The 23328-nt window shown below is 41.8% G+C and overlaps 2 protein-coding genes across 2 annotated transcripts in view; both read right to left on the reverse strand.

Moving 5' to 3' along the window:
- Positions 1-14008, reverse strand: part of LOC126068264 (collagen alpha-6(VI) chain-like) — a 32372-nt gene extending 18364 nt beyond the window's left edge. The window contains exons 1-2 of the mRNA XM_049870705.1: positions 13487-14008; positions 6248-6344 (exon numbers count right to left, since the gene is read on the reverse strand). Of these exons, the coding sequence (XP_049726662.1) occupies positions 6248-6344; positions 13487-14008 (619 nt within the window). The remainder of the gene's footprint in view (positions 1-6247; positions 6345-13486) is intronic.
- A 5108-nt stretch (positions 14009-19116) lies between these two features.
- The window catches only part of LOC126068286 (collagen alpha-6(VI) chain-like), a 119967-nt gene continuing 115755 nt past the window's right edge, over positions 19117-23328 (reverse strand). Inside the window, exons 30-32 of the mRNA XM_049870746.1 lie at positions 20424-20486; positions 19429-19464; positions 19117-19320 (exon numbers count right to left, since the gene is read on the reverse strand). Coding sequence (XP_049726703.1) covers positions 19210-19320; positions 19429-19464; positions 20424-20486 — 210 coding nt within the window. The 3' untranslated portion in view covers positions 19117-19209. The remainder of the gene's footprint in view (positions 19321-19428; positions 19465-20423; positions 20487-23328) is intronic.

Below are 23328 nucleotides of genomic sequence, written 5' to 3' on the forward strand. Positions count from 1 at the left end.
TCTTTATGCTCCCATTGTTCTACCCTGAAAAGGTAAACTGTTTAAAAAGCGAGAGTGAAAAATAGCAACACGTCTTTTATTTCAATTTAAAGGTGTGTTTATAGCTCAATGTCCACGTATGCTCCTTAATGACAAAGCTACCACTCATCTTTGTATCTCCAGAGTGCTTACTAGTTGAAAGCTCAATACTTGTCTGCTAAAGAAATGAATATAAATATCACCTATTAATTGACTCTCAGAAAAGACGAGGTCATTCTTATAAATATGCAAATCACATTTAACTAAGGAATGTGTAGCAATAAAAACAGAGAGGGGATTGTATTGAATCCGACCACAATGAATATTCACAGGAGGTCACCTGATCCATCCTTCTTGTTTTACAGAAGAAACTGAAGCCAAGAGAGGAAAGCATTCTGCCAAAGGACACACCAGTACTTCTAGAAGTTTCTAAGATGAAGTCATGTTCTATTGTTAGAGGTAAGCCATGCGATGTAGCAGTGGAGAGGCCCCTTGGCCTGGCGGCCAGGATGCCTGGGTTCTGGCCTTGTCTCATTAACACTGTGTGCCCCTAGTCAAGCCCCTTGTTCTGTACAATTCCTCTGTAGGAAATAGAATAATATGTGTGTGCACAGCTGGTACTTAGATATGGCCATGAACCACCAATAAAAGCTACTGGATAAAAGATTAATGAGCAGAATGCAGATCCTAGGGAATCTAGCAGACTTCCTAACTTCAGTCTTGCTCACAGACTCACTACGATGTGGCTCTGAACAGGTTACGTTTCCTTACTGACATTCAGTAAAATGTCATGACCATGTATAATGGTCAGATGACAGCGCGGTAGTCAGCTGTGTGCATGGCAGTTTCTAAAATCAGAGACAGCAGGTCGCCCATTTGTTCAGTTTTGTGGGTTTTTTAATTGCGGGGAATGACAGCCAAAATAGCGTCCATTATATGCCTCAGAGACTAAACAAGTGTTTGAGCCAAAATCCATCCCCAGTCACACATGTGCAATTTCTGACTGCACGACATGTCAGCACACTGTTGTAATTGATATGTTTGAGGGTGCAAGTGAGAACACATAAGGTGGGATGTGTCTCCCCATAGCCTGGTAGGTGCTGTAACTGCTGTGAAGAATGCCAGTGCTGAAACCCACCCTGTGCAATGGGGGGGGGGTTGATTAGAGAAAACGGAGGGGGTTATTAGAATTGCCCCCTCCCTGTGAAGTCACTAAAATGGCAAGAATTAGCATCCCGCTAATTAAAAAAAAAAAAAAATTTTTTTTTTTTTTTTAATATACATGGGGAAGGAGGGGAATTCAGCTTTTTCTTTTAGACCAAATGGGGAGTTTCAGGGAGCAGAAAAATGGACCCTCCATTAACTCGCAAAGTGCGGGCAGTGTAGACCTTGCTTTCTTGGGTTTAACCTGGCTGTGTGCTCCTAAGTAAATTATTTTTTCTCTTCAAGCCTCATTTTCTTTATCTGTAAAATGGTGCTAATAATAGTCCAAATGTTTTAGGGTGATTGAATGAAATATTCAAAGTAATAAGAACAGAGCTTGGACCATATTAAACACAGCAGTTTAAGTATTAACTATCATCGCCACTGATATTATGTAAGTAAGTAGCCAAGTACATGGCCTACAGTAAACACTTGATAACCGTCAGCCATTACACCTACCAGTAACCTCAGGGGCTTCCACTCTCTTCACGATTATTACCAGGACCAGTTGCCATCATATCAGTTCTGACGTATGGAAAGCCAATGTGTATCACAGTAGAACTGTGCTCCAGAGGGTTTTCAGCGGCTAATTTTTTGGCAGTAGATAGCCAGACCTTTTCTTCTGAGGCTCCTCCGGGTGGACTCAAACCTCCAAACTTTCAGTTAGCAGCTGAACATATCAACTGTTTGTGCCACCCGGGGACTCCTCACTGTTATTAAAACCCACTACCATTGAGTTGATTCTGACTCATAGTGATCCCATAGGGTTTCAAAGGCTGTAAATCTCTGCGAAAGCAGGCTGCCACATCTTTCTTCCGTGGAGCCGCTGGTGGTTTCCAACCGCTGACCTATGAGCAGTTAGCAGTTGATTGCTTTAACCACGGTGCCACCAGGGCTCCGTTCATAATTATTAGAATGCTCAAACAGAAGATTACAGTCCAGTTTTCTAGCTAGATGCTATTTAAAACACAACAATAGACACAGCCAGGTGAAACCCAAGAAGGCACACCTTTTTGAGGCCTAACATTTGGCAATTTATGAAGCTTTTTTTTCAATGAGAAATGCATGAGTATCTGCTAGTTTTCATTTCTACTGTACTAAAAAAATATCCCCAAGCAGATAGGAAGGTAATGAATTTCTAGAAAGCATTTCTTTGAGGTTGTGAACATTTGAGGTTTGAAAAACACATAAATACACTGAATTTTTATGCAAATAATGTGCACTTTATGTTTTGGCAACTGCGCAACCCCTTCACGCATTATTTTCCTAGGTGTGCTATGCACGTTAGTGTATTTTAACGTAAATAACACACGCCTTCTACGTTTGTTTGCCAACCATGCCCTCCCGCCACAAGGTATTTTCTTCTTTTTTTCTCTTTTTTTATTGTGCTTTAAGTGAAAGTTTACAATTCAAGTCAGTTTCTCATACAAAAAGTTATACACACATTTTTATGTGACCCTAGTTGCTCTCCATATAATATGGCAGCACACTTCTCTCCACCCGGTATTTCCTGTGTCCATTCAACTAGCTCCTGTCCGCCTCTGCCTTCTCATCTTGCCTCCAGACAGGAGCTGCCCACCTAGTCTCATGTGTCTACTTGAGCTAAGAAGCACACTCCTCACCAGTATCATTTTATGTCTTATAGTCCAGTCTAATCTTTGTCTGAAGAGTTACCTTTGGGAATGGTTTTAGTTTTGAGCTAACAGAGTCTGGGGGCCATGCCCTCTGGGGTCCCTCCAGCCTCAGTCAGAACATTAAGCCTGGTCTTTTTCCAGAATTTGAGTTCTGCATCCCACTGTTCTCCTGCTCCATCAGGGATTCTCTGTTGTGTTCCCTGTCAGGGCAGTCATCTGTTGTAGCCAGGCACCATCTAGTTCTTCTGGTCTCAGGCTGATGTAGTCTCTGGTTTATGTGGTCTTTTCTGTCTCTTGGGCTCTGATTTTCCTTGTGTCTTTGGTGTTCTTCATTCTCCTTTTCTCCAGGTGGGTTGAGACCAATTGATGCATCTTAGATGGCTGCTTGCTAGCTTTTAAGACCCTAGACACCACTCACCAAAGTGGGATGCAGAATGTTTTCTTAATACAGCTTATTATGCCAGTTCACCTAGATATCCCCTGAAACCATGGTCCCCAAACCCCTGCCCCTGCTACTCTGTCCCTCAAAGTGTTTGATTGTATTCAGGAAACTTCTTAGCTTTTGGCTTCATCCAGTTATGCTGACTTCCCCTGTACTGTGTGTTGACCTTCCCTTCACCTAAAATAATTCTTGTCTACTATCTAATCAGTGAATACCCCCTCCCTCCCTCCCAACCTCATAACCATCAAAGGATGTTTTCTTCTGCGTTTAAACCTTTTCTTGAGTTCTTATAATATTGGTCTCATATGATATTTGTCCTTTTGCAACTGATTAATTTTAGTCAGTATAATGCCTTCCCCAGATTCATCCATGTTATGAGATGTTTCACGAATTCATTGTTGTTTTTTATCGTTAAGTAGTATTCCATTATGTGAATATGCCATAATTTGATTATCTATTCATGCATTGATCATCACATTCATGCACGTCTTTTTGCTATTGTAAACAGTACTGCAATGAATGTAGGTGTGCATATATCTATTCATGTGAGGGCTCTTATTTCATTAGGATATATTCCAAGGACCAGGATTGCTGGATCATATGGTAGTTCTATTTCTAGCTTTTTAAGGAAGCACCAAATTGATTTCCAAATTGGTTGTACTATTTCACATTCCCACCAGCAGTGTATAAGTGTTCCAGTCTTTCCACAGTCTCTCCAACATTTATTATTTTGTGTTTTTTGGATTAATGCCAGCCTGTTTTTTTGGGGGGAGTGAGATGGAATCTCATTGTAGTTTTGATCGGCATTTCTCTCATGGCTAATGATCGTGAATATTTCCTCATGTATCTGTTAGCTGCCTGAATGTCTTCTTTGGTGAAGTGCCTGTTCATATCCTTTGCTCATTTTTTAATTGGGTTGTCTTTTTGTTGTTGAAGTTTTACAGTATTTTGTAGATTTTAGAGATTAGATGCTGCCTGGATTTGTCGTAGCCAAAATTTTTTTTCCAGTCTGTGGGTTGTCGTTTTACTCTTTTGGTGAAGTCTTTAGATGAACATAAGTGTTTGATTTTTAGGAGCTCCAAGCTGTCTAGTTTCTCTTCTGATGTTTGTGCATTGTTAGTAATGTTCTCACGTGGCATTTTTGTAATCGTACTATGCTAATTTTTTGGATTGTATTTTAGATGAAAGTTTACAGAACAAACTAGTTTCTCATTAAACAGTTAGTACACATATTGTCTTATGACATTGGTTAGCAACCCCATGGCATGTCAACACTCTCCCTTCTCAACCTTGGGTTCCCTGTTACCTGCTTTCCTGTCCCCTCCTGCCTACTAGTCCTTGCCCCCAGGCTGTTGTGCACCTTTAGTCTCATTTTATTTTATGGGCCTATCCAATCTTTGTCTGAAGGGTGAGCATCAGGAGTGACTTCATTACCGAGCTAAAAGGGTGTCCTGGGGCCATACTCTTGGGGTTTCTCCAGTCTCTGTCAGGCCAATAAGTCTGGTTTTTCTTGTGAGTTATAATTTTGTTCTACATTTTTCTTCAGTTCTGTCTGGGATCCTGTACTGTGATCCGTATCAGAGTAGTCAGTGGTGGTAGCCAGGCACCACCTAGTTGCACTGGACTCAGTCTGGTGGAGGCTGTGGTAGATGTGGTCCATTAGTCCTTTGGACTAATCTTTCCCTTGTATCATTAGTTTTCTTCATTCGTCCTTGCTCCCAAAAGAGTGAGACCAGTGGAGTATATTAGATGGCTGCTTACAGGCTTTTAAGACCCCAGATGCTACTCACCAAAGTAGAATGTAGAACATTTTCTTTATAAACTATGTTATGCCAATCGAGCTAGATGTTCCCAGAGACCATGGTCCTCAGTTTTGTCCCTTGGGGAGTTTGGATGTGTCTATGGAACTTCTATGACCTGCCATGTATAAGTTGTGCTGGCTTCCCCAGTATTGTGTACTGTCTTACCCTTCACCAAAGTTACCACTTATCTATTGTCTACTTAGTGTTTTTCCATCCACATCTCTCCTTTCCCTCATAATCATCAAAGATTGTTTCTTTTTGTGTGTAAGCCTTTTCATGAGCATTTACAGTAGTGGTCTCATACAATATTTGTCCTTTTGTAATTGACTTATTTCACTCAGCATAATGCCCTCCAGATTCACCCATGTTATGAGACGCTTCACAGATTCATCATTGTTCTTTATCGTTGGTTAGTACTCCACTGTGTGAATGTACCATAGCTTGTTTAGCCATTCATCTGTTGATGGGCATCTAGGTTGTCTTCATCATTTTGCTGCTGTGAACAAGGCTGCAATGAACATGGGTGTGCATATGTCTATTTGTGTGATGACTCTTATTTCTCTAGGATATACTCCTAGGAGTAGGATTGCTGGAGCATATGGTATTTCTATTTATAGCTTTCTAAGGAAGTGCCATATCATTTTCCAAAATGTTTATATCATTTTGCATTCCCACCAACAGTGCATTATCCTAATTTTTTATAGCAACACATAAAAAAATTGGCATAGCAGTTGGCAAACGAATGTAGAAGGCAAGCATTATTTGTATAAAATTCGGTACATGTATGAGCACTTAATTTACGTGGACACATTATTTGCAAAAATACGGTACTTTACAACAGCATGAAAAACTTGGCATTGAGACAGGCTAAACTTTTCTGAAAATTGTTACTGTTTCCTGGAGCTGCACTCAGTAGAGAAGCCTGGAAAGCAGCCTTCCTGCTGCAATATGTATAGGAGGAGACTCTGCTCGCTGAGCTAAGAGATTCCATCTGTGGAAGACACAGTGTGATGGGGTGAGCCCAGAGCCCCAGGGAAGTCCTCCTGGGGCCACTCACATCCCTGCTGCCAAGTTCCAGCTGCTCCTGCCAACTGTGACTCAGTGCACTAACAGGCCTGACTAGTTGATGCTTTCTCTGTGGGTCTTACCATAGCAGAAAGTGCACCGCTGGAGACTTTCTAGTGCTGGCATGTAGTCAGCCCCCGATGGAATCGTTATTATTTGGAATGTGCCAGTGTCGTCGATCTGCAAGGAGCAGAAGCAAGAGAAAGAACAGCTTAGTGGGTGGGGCTGCAAAAACTTCCCAGGATTGCTCAGGGAACTGAGATCTGGAGAGGTCAAGGCTGCTTCTTCTAAGAAGGTCATGGTTGCTGCAGCACGTCAGGGAGGCTAAGAACACTGCCTGGGTTTATAAACCTCGATATTCCCTTTAGCTATATGACCAGGTACTTCACCTCTCTCTTTCCTCATCTGTAAAATAGGGATAATAAGCAATCAAAGCCTGTTGCCATCAAGTCGATTCCAACTCACGGTGACTGACCCCATGTGTAGAGTAGAACTGCTCCATAGGGTTTTCTTGGCTGTAATCTTTATAGAAGCAGGTTACCAGGCCTTCCACAGTGCCACTGGGTGGGCTCAAACTGCTAACTTTAGATTGATAGTTAAGGGAAAACCATTTGCACCACCAAGGGACCTGCTGGGATGATAACATTACTACCTAATAGGGCTATTGTGCCCATTAAATGAGTTCATAATTGTAAAGCACTTACTGGCACAGGGTGAGTGCCACGTGGGTAACTGAAGACCACCTGGCAGTTTACAAAGCACATTAATGTCTATTATCTCAACCCAACAGTGATAGTTCTGTTTACCGCCCACACTTTACAGATGAGGAAACGGGCACTCAGAAAAAGGTTAAGGGTCTGATCAAAAGACAGTGGACACTGAAGTCATTTAAAGAAGAGGATCCCCCAGGTCCCAGACAACCGTGTGAAATTTATAACCATCCTTTCAGTTCCCACTGTAAACCAAACATTGAAGGTGGCTTTGAAATGGACACCTAGATCCATGTCCAGGCGCCATTCCTCTCTAAACAACTCCCTACTCAATCCAATTTGGTCCACTGTTAGTAACCTACCTAGGAGATTTGAGGGTAGAGAGCTGGGAGAACTGAAGGAGGCCCCAAGTAATCAAGAGTAGTTAACTTGGCAGTTAACTGACTTAAAGATAATTGATAGTTGAAGAAAAATTGCAGGTATGGCCTTATCTAATGCCTAAGGGATAGGTCAGATGACATTTTAGTTTTTCTCTGTGAATCCTACTGTCTTAAGCTAATGACCCCGCTCTTTCTCTGGGAATTTCCCTTCCCATACTTCACCCATAGAGGTAGGACTCTGGCAGCCACGTTTGTATGGGACGACTCCAGCTCTCTGACCAGAGCTGGCAGAACCAGGGAGGAACATTTGAGCCAATCAGATCCACTCTCTCGGGAATCTGCAGCTGGGGTCCTGAGGGTGTTGAGCCTATCCGTGTTAGCGACAAGAACGAATATAGCTGTGTTGTTGATGCTAGGTGCCATAGAGTTGGCCCCGACTCATGGCATTCCCATGCACAGTGCATGAAATGCTGCCCAGTCTTATGCCATCCCCATGATTGGTTTCAGACTGGACTGTTGTGATCCATAGGGTTTTTATTGGCTGATTTTCAGAAGAAGATCACCAGGCATTTCTTCCTAATCTGTTTTAGTCTGGAAGCTCCTGTAAAACCTCTTTGTCATCATAGTAACATGCAAGCCTCCACTGACAGATGGGTGGTGATTGTGCTTGAGGTGTATCAGCTAGGAATTGAATCCCGGTTTCCTGCACAGAAGGAGAGAATTCTACCACTGGATCACTAATATCCCTAATAGAGCTGTAGGCTGGATGTATTGCATCTTGTGGAGTGAGGGTAAAGGAAAATGGGAGGGAGGAAGAAAGAGAGAGAGAGAGAGAGAGAGGAGGAGGTTGAGGAGAAGGAGGAGGGAGAGAAGGAAGTAGGGGGAGGGAAGGAGAAGGGAGAGGAATAAAGCAGATAAGAGTGAAGTGGAAATGAAAGATGGAGAGAGTCCTGGAGACTCCAGGCTTTTCCTGAGGCTCATCTCTGTTTCTGCCCCATCTTTTACTCTTCTGTGTATAGAGATGGAGAAATCTGTGCCCACGAGAATTCCTCTCTGGGAGACCATTGTGCTTGCCTTCATAAGCCACCTGGGTTAGAGGGGATCCTCTGAGGGGAGATGTGATCACTGAAGGTTCTAGCTAAATCTCTAGGTACAAGTATATGTACGGAAGAAACGATAGTCCCAAAGAGAGACTGGGAGGGAAGAAGCAGAAGGTAGCAAAGGTGAGCACTGTGTAGTATAAAAGGGTACAGAAGACCCTGTGATGGGCAGGGCAGTGCAGAAGAAGAGGGTGCAGTGACATGAATGGGGACTTTCTGTGGTGGAATGCAGTGCTCTGCAGGGTGAGGCCCCTCTTGTGACCCACAGACCTTTAGTAGAGTCTGCATATCACTGGTTTTTGGTGCAAATGAATCTCTGAAGAAATGGTGGATTCTGTGTCAATGGGGTTAAGGCAGAGGCTGCTCCCCTGGACCTGAGATCAGAGGACACCTGGGTTATATCCGGATCCTTATAATAAATTCCACTTATTACGTGTACATGGGTGTACTTAAATTGGTTTTGGTGATCTGTAAACAAAGTCTTGACTAATAAACCAGCAGAAACAATTAGTCCTTATTGTTAATAGCTTTTAATAGGTATCTCCGTGCAATGTTTCAAGTGAATCAAGCCTTCATGCCATCTGGATGATGACTGGTGACTGGAAACGAAACCCAGTACCAGTCCAGAGGACATGGGTCGGACCACCTGGAAGGGGCAAAGAGCTTTCTTATTGCCAACAACCAGGATCCAGGGGGAAAAAAAAAAAGCCACACAGAACATTTGAGCTAGAAAAAATCTCAGAAACCATGTAATCCAATTCCGTGATTTTACAGATGAGGAAAGTGAGTCCCATAGGGGGTGGAATACGTAAGGCTCTACGTTTAAGGTTTGCTCTCCCCAACCGAGGCCTAAGTTCCATCTTCTGTGTGAGCAGAAGATTGTAGTTTTGAATCAGTGAGTCCTAAGTCAGTTTAGAGCAATGTCTCTCAAGATGTGGTCCAGGGACTGTTGCTATTTGTCAACTAATCTTGTGTTCTGCGTGGCTATAATATGACAACTTCCATATTCCTGGTGGTTGCATTATTTAATAATTTAGGCTTCATATTCAATCATGCAACATCATGTTGGTGTCAACCTAAAGCAGTGCCGTCCTTCTCATCGGTTCTAGTGAGTTGCTTTACTGGGGAGAGTGCACAGCGGGCCTTTGCCCCCACCATCCTCACCAAGGAAATCTCTCAATCAGTCGGTAAAGTTTGGAAGATGTTGTTTTAGAGATCACCCATCCTACCCCATATCACCGCAGCAACTATAGTTAGTACATCACGGAAAAATGCCGTAAGCTGAATGTGGGCTGGGGGTTCAAATAAAAGGGTCCTTTTGTTCACTTCTCCTGTTACTCACTTTCCTGTGCATTCAAAGAAGCACCAGCTTGGATGCAAGTTCAACTATAAAGTCCACAGACGGGCTGTATGGGGTGTTCAGCAAATGGTTCTGGATGACACCCTCTTTTTTCCTCTCTAAACATCAAGTGGTTAACATAAAAAAAAAAACAAAAACAAAAACAAAGGGCTCCCTAAATTGGTGTACTCAAGGAAAAATAACATCAATATTACGGATAATTTCTTCAGACAACTATTACACTTAGACAATTGTCTTTAGACAAGTCTATATTTAACAAGGAAATACTTTTAAAAAGATTGCTAACATTTCCCATCGAAAAATGTTCCCCAGTTCAGTGGTGTCTCCAATCACTAGAATTATTTATAAAATCAAACACTATACTTCTTAATGTTTTTCTCAGCTGCAATGCCAAACAGCAGACTAAAAAAAAAAAAAAGGGCTATCGAAAAGAGAGGAGTCCTGGGTGGTGCCAACTATTAACCCCCTTAGCTGTTAATCAGATGGTTGGAGATTTGAGTCCACCCAGCAGCACCTCAGAAGAAAGGCCAGGTGTCCTACTTCTGAAAAATCAGCCACTTGAAAACCCTACGGAGCACAGCTCTACTGTGACACACATTGAGTCCCGTGAGTCAGAACAGACTGCACAGAAACTGATTTTTAGAAGATAGACACATTTCTTGTAAGTATATTAGAAAGCGAGCCACTCCTTATGTTAGAATTCCTAATGTGGCCTGGTGGTCCAGTGGTTAACAGCTATGGCTACTAATCAAAAGGTGGGTAGTTCGAATCCACCAGCTGCTCCTTGGAAACCCTACAGGGCAGTTCTACTCTGTCCTATAGGGTCACTTTGAGTCTCAATTGACTCAACGGCAACAGGTTTTTTTTTTTTAATGTACAGCAAGTAAAATTTCACCAGAAGTAAAAGCTAATTGTCAAAGGAATTTAGAGGAAAATTCCTAGGGCAAAACAAAGCTGAGCTTGAGATTTTCCAGTCAAAAATGGTCTTCTACTCTAGAAGGGATGACCAGTTCATCAATCAGCTGTATGCCATTGCAAAAAATTTCCAAGATGGTAGCCATTTGCTAAGAAACATAGGGAAATCGCTCCATGCTATCGGAGCAGCTGCTCCTGAGTCCTGCCACACATCTGTACAGGCGCTCAATTTCAGATTGGACAACTGAACTCAGATGAATCAAGATTTATAAAATTCATGGTAATGATGAAACAAACCAGGTCTATAAAATATGACCTCACAATGAAGACGCAGGGCAGCATGGTGCCCGTAGACCTTTGAGTTCTGTTCTTAAAAAATAGTAAACAAAAGCTTAAGGTTCCTGGGTGGAGCAAATGGTTAAGTGCTTGACTACTATCCGAAACGTTAGCTGTTCCAACCCACCCAGAGGCATCTCAGAAGGTGTTCTGCTCTGCACACATGGGGTTGCCATGAGTGGGTACAACTCGATGGCAACTAACAATAACAACAACAACAACAAAAGCACAGTTGAAGAGAACAGTAGAAGAAAAAATAAAAGAGGGGGAAAAAAAGCACAATGGAGAGGTACAAATGTAATTTCTCTTCTGTAATGTCAGGGATTGAGTTCCAACCAACATGTGTCTATACCTCTAGCCCTTCTAGACGATCCTGTTCATCATCTAATGTCAGCTTTCCGGGTCTCTTGTTTTTCTAGTTTACTCTTATATCCCCAGAGCCTAGAACAACACCTGGCGTGTATGAGGTGCTCACTAAACATCTGTTGGATGAATGGACCTTGGGACCAATTCTAGCTCCTCTCTGCATCTCTAGCTCTCATGCCTGAGGGATGCTGAGGACCAATGCTGCTCTGATTTATGACGGCCTATGATCAAGAACTTGAATCTTCATTGGTGCTTTTTTGAGATGAATTCCTTCAAAAAAGTGCAAAGAGTCTCTAGGCTATTTGGGTAGAATCAAGAAACCAGATTCATTAAGCTCTAAGGGAGAGTGTTAGCACTCAAAAATTAAGGGTGATGGAAAAATTTGGGTGTGGTTGGGGTGATGGTTGAACAATGTGATGAACATAATCAATGTCACTCAACTGTAAATTTGAAGATTGTTGAAAGGTAAACATTTTGGTTTATATATATATATATATATTTACCACAGTCGGACAAGCTAACAAATAAACCAAAAAACCCCAAGAAAATATGTCTTTGTAAGTTACATGCTGTGCATATGCCTTTGGGTGAATGGGTGGAATTGTGTCAGTTACGTTTATACCACAGCACCGTCAGTTATTTGCATCTGTGCCTAGATGAAGCCAAGAGGTGAGGGGGGCCCTCAGTAAACAGGGAATGATGAGGACTCTGTGTGCTACCAAATTCACGTACAGAACGTTTGAGTTGCTGCTTCTCACTCAGCAGCTCCATTTGCATAGCCTATCCCCAGTCTTTTCTAATCTATGTGTATTCTCTTTTCTGGCCCTGACACATCAGCCTTTCGTCTGCCTAATTCTGAGAGGTAGTTCAATGATGCTCACAGCAGTTTTGGCTCCTTTACAACCTCTACTTCAGGATTATTAAATTGGTTTCAATTCAGATCATGCAACTGAATATAATAATAAAGCAAAGCAAAGTGCTTACTTCATCCTAGGCACCTATGCACCTGCATTATAAGACCTAATCTTCACATCAACTCTAGGAAATAGGTACTGTTTTCCGTATTTTACAGATAAGTACTATATTTCAACTCTGTTTTGCTTATTTAACCACCTTTACGTAAAATTATAGAGCTGGAAAGAGCCTCAAAAGACCATTTAATCCTGGCCTCCAAGAAAGATAGACAGAAGTTACCTCAACAGGTGAGCGGCCCCTATAAAACTGATATCTTGACCACCTGAATTTAGTCCATGCCAACAGTAAATCAAACTTGCAATCCAGAAAGTTCTTTCTTAAACCTAACCTGGAGTTTCTTATTGCTATTACATTCAGTTTCTCTAATATACTCAGTTTCTCTAATATAAGGTTTTTCTCCACTAATGTTTTTTTTTTCACACATTTGAAGAGCTTTGCTACTTCCTTTCTCTAAATGAGACAATTTTCAAATGGTTAGCCTTTAACAATACTGCTTTGCTGCTCTTTGGGGTCCCTCTTGAAGTTTTCTACATGAATAAAGAAGCAAACTCCATGTTAGACCAACATGGCCATCTTGATCCGCATGTGGTTTACTCAGGAACGTTACACATTAAGATTTTAATCCTCAATCCCAGTAACTATAACTAGAGTGGCTTTTCCTTTTTAAAATTTGGATCTTTTCATGACTGCTTAGGTTATAAAATCAGCCAATTGTTTTTCATCCAACAACCACTCCTCCCCTGGCCATATTAGTGACATCCATGCTGTTTATGGTCCTTCCTGGTTCAGTATCTTTAGACCCTGAGGCAACTCAGTAGCCCTGGGAAGCAGTAGAATAAAAACCTGGATTTAAATCCTGACGTTGAGACTTATTAGCTGTGTGAACCTGGGTAAATAGCTTCTCCAGGATCAGTTTTCTCATCTGTAAAATGGGAATAACAAGTCTATCTCTAGATACCACCTGTGAGAATCAAACAGGATAATGCATGTGAAGGGCTTAGCATGTTGCTGGTATAATAGTAACAAACAGTTATCACCATTACTCTCTACCAACACAGAATTAAAAAAATTCAAACAAAGAATCCTAATTTTGAAGACAGGAAAGTATAGTTATACGTCTAGAGGCTTGTGAACACACACACAAGATAATAATTGTTGGGCAAAAGGCTAATCCTCTTACCGCAAACGCCCGCTTGACGAAAGGGGTGTTGCTGAAAGCGATCACGACGGGAGTGATGTCAAGGGCGCTGAACTCCATGGTGGCTGTGGTGATGGAGTGGGCATCGGCAGACTGGCCACTGCTGAAAAACGTGGCGATCCTCCTGGTGTGAGCCCCTGGGAGGGTTCGCTTGAAGACATTCCTGGAAATAAACCTCATTGCTTTGCCTATCTCCCTGCCGTCCGAGGAGCTCTCATAAGGGATGGCTTCGATTTCCCTGAGAAGTTGGCTCTTGCTGTAGGTGTCTGAGAAGCGGATGAGGTGCCTGGTGTGGGAGTTATAGGAAAGGACGGCAACGCGTGCTCCCACGGGACAGCTGTTGTCCCGGACTTTAACTTCTCTCACGAGGGACAAGATCATCGCCTTCATCCGCTCAAAATCCTGCCTGGTGACATCCCGGGACTGGTCTAACGCAAACACCAACTCAGTTGGATGCACAGGGCATTCGGGCTTTCCTGAAAGGCAAGAGAAGCCAGGTGCCATTGAGGGGACTCTGACTCATGGTGATTCCATGTGTGTCAGAGTAGAACTGCATTCCATAGGGTTTTCAATGGCAGGCCTTTCTTCTGAGGTAGCTATGACTGGACTTGACCCTCCAACCTTTCCTTTAGCAACAGGGTGAGTTAACTGCAATGGGCTTGGTTTTTGGTTATAAGTAAATTACCATTTCTTTCTAAACAATAAAGAGATCACAGAAATGTGAGGTCCACCAGCTCTTCACAAGCTAGCTCAGGAACTCACACCTGCCAGGGCTTGCCCAGGAGGCAAGGATGGAGTCCCCTCTGCCATGGGGCCAGCAGGGCCTTGCCCACCTTAAAAAGCACTAGGTTATTATTTCCTTCTGGTTCTTGGCACCATGACCTCCGTGACCAAAAGGAGTTCTTAGCTGGCCACTGAGAAAAAAAATGTTCAAAGCCAAATTACACTCTTCACCTCAATGGAGACAGGAAATGTTTTATTAGCTTTTGAGCCAGACTAAGTGGGTTGAACAGATATTTAAAATTTTTTAAGGTTATGTCATTTTTTTAATAAAAATAAAAGGAGTAGAATTACGACCAGCCACTCAGGTGGTTCTGCTAGCATTCTGGCTGGGTCATTATTTGCATAGAAAGCTTCAGGCGTGATTTGGAGATAAAGGAAAAGAAGATTCACAGTGCTGCCTGAAGATATGAAAAACTTCAAGTTTTTAAGAAAAAACACATGAAGGCTAACTCAACTTGCAAAATACTTCCTTCAAAACCCAGCAAACTGCAGGAACCCCGAGGATTCTGAAGAATGATGGGCTGGATGCCATGGTCCCTCGGAGGCCCTCCTGAAGGCATCATCACCATATGGAGACCCAACTTGGTTCTCTGGCCACACACTACATAGTGACGGCTGCTGCTTGTCACAGACCAGGTGACGGTGAGGATGGAGGGAGGCAAGGGTCAGCTCCAAACCACTGCCATGTAACTAACACACAACACTGGTGGCCCTCGTTCAGGCCACCTCATCTGTGTCATGAACACCACGACAGCCTCCTAACAGTCCTTTGACTTCTACACTTGTCTTCCTACTGTCCACTCTCCCCAAAACAGCCCAAAGAAGCTTTAAACAATGTCTACTGGACCATGCTCCTCCCCTCAATACTTTCAATAAGCTCTTCACTACTGTCTAATTGGAAACCCTGGTGGCACAGTGGTTAAGAGTTATGGCTGATAACCAAAAGGTTGGCAGTTTGAATCCACGAGGTGCTCCTTGGAAACTCTATGGGGCAGTACTCCTCTGTCCTATAGGGTCACTATGAGTCAGTAGCAACTGGTTTGGGTTTTTTTTTTTGGGGGGGGGTACCAATTACAACTCACATAAAAGCCAGCCTCCTTATCATAACCTGCAAAGCCCCTGCTTACTTCTCCATTTTCTCACGTGCCGATCGCCCCCCTTGTCACTGTGCTTCAGTCATGCTGGGCGTCTGTTGGTTCCTGGGACCTGCCTGTGTGTTCCATGGCCTTGTACTTGGAGTTTCCCTGTGAGAGGCTCTGGCAAAGCTGGCTCCTTTTAACTATCCAGTCTGAACATCAATGCCACTGCCCCAAGAGATGCCCACCATCCAGAAACATCTCTCCCTTCCTACAACATGATTCTGTGTCAGGGCATCTCTCTTTCACACCAACTATAGATCCTGTAAGAGGTGCAGTGGTTAAGCCCTCGGCTGCGAACTGAAAGGTTGGCGGTTCGAACCCAGCAGCCACTCCTTGGGAGAAAGATGTGACGATCTGCTTCCTTGAAGATTTACAGCCTTGAAAACCCCATGGGACAGTTTTACTCTGTCCTATAGTGTTGCTAGGAGTCAGAATTGACTCAACAGCAATGCATATAAATCCAATAGAGTCCCTAAGTGGTGCAAGATGTTTACATGTTTGGCAGCCAATTGAAAGGTTGGAGGCTCAAGTCCACCCAGAGGCACCTCTTCCTGAAAAACAGCCATTGAAAGCCCTGTGGATCACAGTTCTATTCTGACACACAGGCTGGTTACTGATTATAGATTCTGTAATTCTTTTGTTTATTATCTGTCTCCCCCACTAGAATGGAAGCTCCTAAGGGCAGGAACCACGTCCATCTTATTCAGCCCTGTGTCCCCAGTGCCTAGGACAGAGCCTGGCACATAGATGGCTTTCAGTAAACATTTGTTGAATGAGTGAACAAGCGGTCAAAGAGCATGATGGTGAGGGATTTACACAAGAGCATCATGTAATAAGCATTAATAAAATACTTGAAAACTAGCACTGAAAGGAATTCAGCCAACTTGGTAATTAACATCAGGATTGAGCTGCACACTCAGCTTAATTGCTAGCTGAACATCTCTGATTTATTCTTCACACATTTGCTCTCTGCACCTTAATCTCTAACCACCGGACTATAAAGATGACATGAAAAAGAAAGAGAGAAAGGGGGAGAGAGAGAGAGAAAATGAAGGGAAAGAGATTTTTATTTTTTTACAAAAAATCTCATAGTTAAGCGAATAGTAAAGCTAACCATTAAAATATTAATAATAAAAAGAAAAGCAAACCAGTTGGTTGAGAAATAGTGTGAAGCTCAGCTAAAAGTGAGTGATTTATTGGGTCTGTGCTACCAGTAGACGGCAGCAAAAAAAAAGCGCAAATAAATTTATATTGTTTGGCAGGCAACACATTGTTCTAACTCATCTCTCCAGATGTACAACATTTTGGATCTTGATTAAAACACACTGTAAATAAAGATTACTCACCGCGTCTGCCAGCTGGGGAAGAAGAACAAAGGAGACTGGGTTATTATTTGGTAAGAGAAGGAGTTCTGTACCATACAGAAAAATCATCGCAGCCAAGGTTCTGCCTGGATGTTTTTTATAGACGACCCACAAATGAAGGTGGCAAGTAGGGTATGGAGAATTTGTGCACAGAACTTAGCATGTTGGTGAAAGCTACTTCTTTCCATGGGGAAGAGATGGGAGTAGTGGTGGGACAATAAGTCAGCAGCCTGCAGTCGGCCGTCAGAGACAAAGGACCTTTCCTGAGGGGGAACACGGTCCTGCAGGGAGGTTACTGAATCTGGAAAGCTAACAGGCCCTAAGCTGTCTTTAGTCTGAATATACTTCCGGTTTCACCCATGTAGATATCTGTAGCTAGTGATTTTGTGTATGTCTCAGTGTTGGGATGTGCGTGTATTTACACATTCTAAATGTCAAACATAGATTTACTCTGAAGAAAATGAAGCTTGAGCTTTAGACTTGCACGGTACAATACGGCAGCCACTAGCCATAGGTGGCTATTTAAAATCTAAATTAATTAAAATTTAATGAAGTTAAAAAAAAAAAAAACAGCTCCTCAGTGGCACTAGCCACATTTCAAGTGCCCTGTATCTGAATGTGGCTAGTGGCTACTGTATCGGATAGCACCGTAGAACACTTCCATCATTCCAGAAAGTTCTACTGGCCGGTGTTGCTTTAGCCTCTCATGTGCAGGGGCCTCTTGTGAGGCCCTGGGAGGGGTGCTCGCCATATGTTCACACAACGTTTTTATAAATGCAGAAGTCATTGGCTGTGATTTCTTTTCTTGTTCTAAATAATACTTACCAGTGAAATAACTTTGTACCTACTTTTGGATTTATAATTGTATATCAGGCTCCTCGAATTTTAAATGATTTTAAAAGACCCCATCACACTTGGATCTGCCCCTCAGTCATTAAGTTCACATGGCTACCATGTTAGAAAATCTACTGTGCTGCGTCAGCCCCAAAGCAAGCAATGTTCATGACCCAGTGTATAGATTTGATTCCCGTCATGGTTCTATTCTGATAAAACACAAAGGCAGAGTTAAGGTCAACACAGAATTGAAAGTTTTAAAAAGTCTCTGTCTTGGAAACCAGTTCTCTCTATAGAAATGGACTCTAATTTGTCTATTTTTCTCCCTTAAAATTCCTTGAGGTAAATTTTGGCTTCTTTCAGTCACCTTGTTTATTTGGGTAGTCATTAAGCATTATAAACGAACATGAAAAGTTCCCTCTCTGCTAATCCTGCAATGGAATTCCTATGATGGCACTAAAATGTATCTTGATAGAAGAGTGTCATGGACTGAATTGTGTCCCCCAAAATATGTGTCAACTTGGTTAGGCCATGATTCCTACTATTGTGTGGTTGTCCTCCATTTTGTGATTGGTATAATTTTCCTATGTGCTATATAAATCCTAATCTCTGCCTGTGGTTAATGAGGCAAGATTAATTATGTTAAAGAGGATTAGGGTGAGATGTAACACTCTTGCTCAGGTCATATTCCTGATCCAATGTAAAAGGAGTTTCCTGGGGTATGGCCTGCACCACATTTTAGCTTATAAGATAAGGGAAGCAAGCAGAGATGGGGGGACTTCATACCACCAAGAAAGCAGCCCTGGGAGCAGAGCGCTTCCATTGGACCTAGAGTCCCTGTGCCTGAGAAGCTCTTCGACCAGGGGAAGATTGATGACAAGGACCTTCCTCCAGAGCGGACAGAGAGAGAAAGCCTTCCTCTGGAGTTGATGTCCTGAATGTGAACTTGTAGCCTACTTGACTGTGAGAGAATAAATTTCTCCTTGTTAATGCCATCCACTTGTATTTCTGTTAGAGTAGCACTAGATAACTAAGACAAGGAGTCTGCTATGAGGGTCTTAAACAAATTCAGAAGAGCATTTACCAAATCAAAATGCTTTTCGCTTTTAGAATTTTGAGAGGAAGAGGGGAGAAAAAATATCCCCAGAAATGAATAATTTTACAAGCGAGTCCATTAGTCCAACTAAGAGCAAGTAAAACATGCCTTTCTAGGAAAGGAGCAAGAAACAATGAACTGAAGTCAGGTTCCCACCCACTAGGTCACCCTGTTATCATGGCTGCCTCTTTCACACCGAGTGAATTCAATCCTGTCAATTAGCGTCAGTTGTTAATGCTCATTTGAAAAAAAAAAAAATTCAATGTGACTCTTCGCCGATGGATTTCACCATCAGGAGAGTTCTGACCTCATCCTTCAATTTCCCCTACATAAAAAGCACTAGATATATTATTATTTAGCTCTTGGAATGGGTTCAAATAGACAAGCTGGCTGCCAGAAAAGAAGTTAATAGTCGCCTATCTGTGCAGACTCAAAATATATGCAGTGAGATCTCTAATTTTAAGAAATTGGCTGGTAAATTGTCTCAATTCAGAGTGCACAGTTTGCTACTTTCCTTCTATGAATAGTGACACCTGGGTGACCATTTTCAGCAGGGTACTTACGACTGTTGTCCCGCACATACTGGATGAGCTCACATGTCTGTAGTTCACAAATAAAACAGAGAGAATTAGCCAGCAGACCACTAGGTTCTCACATTGAAAATACATGCGTTTAATGCGGTGAACCAAGCACTCTTGGGATACATACCGAAAATGAAGCCCATCCTTTGGCCCCTTTCATGCCCTAGAAGAACAAAAAAACGTGGGTTTCATGGCTCTGAATACGCCAGTAGCCAGAATGTGCACCAATCATTACCCTGACAAAGTGATAAGCTTTCAAAGTTCTTATTCTTTTTAAGTTAGAGGGGGGGAAAAATAAAACAGGCAAGATACTCATCGCCTAATTAACAGTAACATTCTAGGAGGAATAAACTGTAAGCAGCAAGTCGGACCCATGGAAGCTTCCCAAGGCCACTTTCCTCTGGCTCCATCTTTGGCTAACAACAATGGAGATGACAACTGGAGATTGGCACTCAGGGCTGCGGAGCAGACTATGGCTCAGACTAGATAAGGCTGAACCATTCGTCTGCACCGGCCCTCCTTAAGGCGGGGCTTCCGAGTTCCTCAACCCCCACACCTGGCCTTGGTCGCTGAACCTTTATCTGTTCCTTTCATCAGTTTTGATGACAAAGGGACCAGGCTCAAATCAAACATCTGGAAAGGTAATCATATATATAAATATTTGGGTTGGGAATAAAAGGGGAATGTGGAATTTGCTTTAATTTCATATGCTCAATCCCACATTGGAACCAGGAAAAGTTTGGCTACTCAAGAAAAAATGCAACGGAGCCTCCCTCCCAACTCCTGAAGAATAAGTTTCACGTGCATGCAACTTTTGATCATTTATTCACTTTCCTCCAGCCTTCATTCATTCACTGATCATTTACTGAATGAAACGAGAGGGTGATTTTAGACTAAGACTTTTAATTTTCTCTCCATTCCCCCAGCTTTCAAGAGATGGCAACTGATTATTAACTGGCATTTTCCCTCCTCTCTCTGAGCACATAAAGGTGGAAAAATAGTGAAATGAGTGGCTAAGCAACAGAGGCAGAAATCATGCGCATTTGGACAATGACGGCGCCACACACTACTGGCTCTTCTGGTGGAAAATGACTCGGTGTGATTTATGGATTTTCAATTTACCTTGCGTCCAGGGGGTCCTGGCTCCCCAGGGGATCCTGGCTCTCCTGGAAGCCCAGCAGATATCTTGAAGCAGAATTTATTTATTTTAAAATTATATTTATACACATATATATGTGTGTTTGTGAGTGTATGTATGTTTTAAATTGTAAAGGTAATACTCTTTTACTTTAGAAAGGTGAGAGATTTCTAGAAAGCAAACAGAAGAAAAAAAATTCCCAGAAATCCCAAATAATCCTCATTAACATTTTCTCTAGCATTTTACTATTTATTCTTTCGGTGTTAAAATACATATTGATTTTTTAACTTATTTGAATCATAATTTTCTTTTCCCTTTTAAACAATATCTATCTTATGGACATCTTCATGTTACTGAATATTCTTTGGCAAAATCATTTTTCATAGTTGCTTAGTAGTCAGAATTGACTCGATGGCAATGGGTTCTTTTTTTTAGTATTCTTTTTATTCTATGCATGCACCATGATTTATTTAATCAATCATTTATTGATGGCATTTAGGTTGTTGTAATAACCAATATTATTATAAAGTTATATGCATAATTACGATTATTTCCTTAAGAAAGCTTTCTAGAGCTGTTAATTGCTGGGACAAAGGAGAGATTTTCATTTAAATGAGATGGTAGATGACTAAAGCAAAACTCAAACAAACAGAAAACCCAGAAAAACAAAAATTAAAACATAAAACTCCTGAGACAATAAGAACAAAAGAAATCTAACAGTTGGCTAGAAATATTTTTAGTGAAATGGGGAATAACAACAGTAATAACAAAAGTTATTGAAGACTGTTTACTATATCCCAGACATTTTTTCATGTGCCTTAAGCATAAAATTTATCATAAAGGAAGCTACAAAATTTGGTCAGTGGTCCTTTCTTCATTCAAAATGCCATGGAATAGACAAATTTTATAGGAATAAAAAATGAAGCATTGCTTACTGAACAGCAAATAATTATTGACGACCTTTGGGTATTGCAATGATATTTACAGTGTAGTGAGTTGAGTGAGAAATAAAATAAAATAAACTTAGTAAGCCATGTTTTATTTATAAGATACAGGTGAACTCCCAGGGGAAAAGATGGCAGATTGAACACATGCATTTAATTTTGCCCCCTCCCAGTATCCTACTAAAACGACAATAAGTAGATTTTTTTGAAAAGCAAAAGACAATAAGATGCAGAGAACGAGACAATAGCTGTAAAATCTTGGATACTGGGAAGCAGGTGTATGTATGTGAAATGACTTAGCAGACCTGAGAAAGCTGATTCCTAAGCCAGCAGCAGGGAAAGCCAAGAACTGGTGTGTTTTATACTGCACAGCCCAGTAAGGCTCAGGAATAGTTGGCAGCAGGTGCCTTTAGAAGTGGAGGTGAAGAGGAGAGGCTAAATAAGGGAAGATTCATTGAACATTATTTTAGGAAACCCCAAATCTCCTTCCTACTCTCTATAGTTGGGTGAGGGTCCTTTTTCTCACTCCAGCAACAGGCAGAGGGGTAAAATCAATGGATCTGGACTGGGAGGTTCCAGGCAGGGTGGGGCCAGAGGTACCATAAGAAAACATTAAACAAAATATATGCAGTGCATGTGAGACCCTCAGCCCTCTTTTTCCATGTGGCCCCTAGAAAGCTGGCAGACAGTCTTTGACTTCCTGGCAGGAAATTGCAAGAATCTTCTCAGGGGAATCAGACTAGTCAAAGAAGACTTAAAGATACTGGTCTGAGAAGTTTGCTAAATAAAGAGCTCAACCAGACCACTTTGCAATGAAACTTGTAGCTGACAAGCCCTCCCTATGCGCTCAGCTTCCATTCAGCCTTTTTGTCCTCAGTTCTTAAGCATGAAGAGACCGTGCATTTATCAGACATGTGAGAAAGAGACCAAAACAAATACAAGAAAACTGCAGGAAACAGACTATGTTGGGCAAGGAAAACTTACAATGTACCCGTTTATCTTCTCAGAGTGATAAGACATGATGTGTCAACTATGCAACAAGAACAGAATAGTATTAAAAAAAAAAAGAACATTCAGAGAATAAAAATGAGCTCTTAGAAATTATAAGAGGAGGGTTATAAGATAAAGCCAAGAAAATCTCAGAAAGTAGAGCAAAAACACAAAGAACTGAAAAATAGAAGAGATAAGAAAATTCGAGGACTTGCCTAATATAACAAATGATAAAACCCACTGCCATTGAGTCATGATAGGTATGCCAAAATTAGAGAAAACAGAGGAGAAGAAATCATCAAAATAAGTAATGAACAATTCTCTGAATTAAAGGACATGTGTTTTCAGTCTTAAGAGGCCCACTTATTGCTCAGGAAAATGGATAATAATGGGCCAGACATCAGAGCATAAAAACCATAAAATACCAGAACACTAAGGACAGAGAGAAGATCCAACAAGTTCCTACAGAGAGAACACTGGTCACACACAAAGGATCAGGAATCAGAATGGCTTTGGACTTCCTAAAGCAACAAAGAAGCCAGAAGGCCACGGAGAACTAATTGCCTTCAAAATTCTGAGAATCTCAACCCAGAATTGTATACTAGCCAAAAAGAAAACAATTACATATAAAGGTAGACTAGAGCTATTTTCAGATGTTGGCAGTATAAAAAAAATGTCCTTCTCATGCTCTGTTCTTAGTAGGCCACTGGATAAGTGTTCCATGAAACGAGAGAAATACAAGAGAGAGGAGTCTGGGAATGGGAAACAGAGATCCAACATAGAAGAGAGGTAAAGGGAATCTTGAGGGTGAGGGTGAAGGACAATCTCAGGGTGGCAGGTGGCATCAGTTGTTGAAGGCAGCCAACCCAGGTTGGACAGGTCAGAAGACTCTGGGTCAGGATTAAATTTGATACAATACCTAGTATATCTAAATGTCTTGAGAAGGATTTAGATA

This window comes from Elephas maximus, chromosome 27, assembly GCF_024166365.1.
Source record: "Elephas maximus indicus isolate mEleMax1 chromosome 27, mEleMax1 primary haplotype, whole genome shotgun sequence".
NCBI lineage: Eukaryota > Metazoa > Chordata > Mammalia > Proboscidea > Elephantidae > Elephas > Elephas maximus.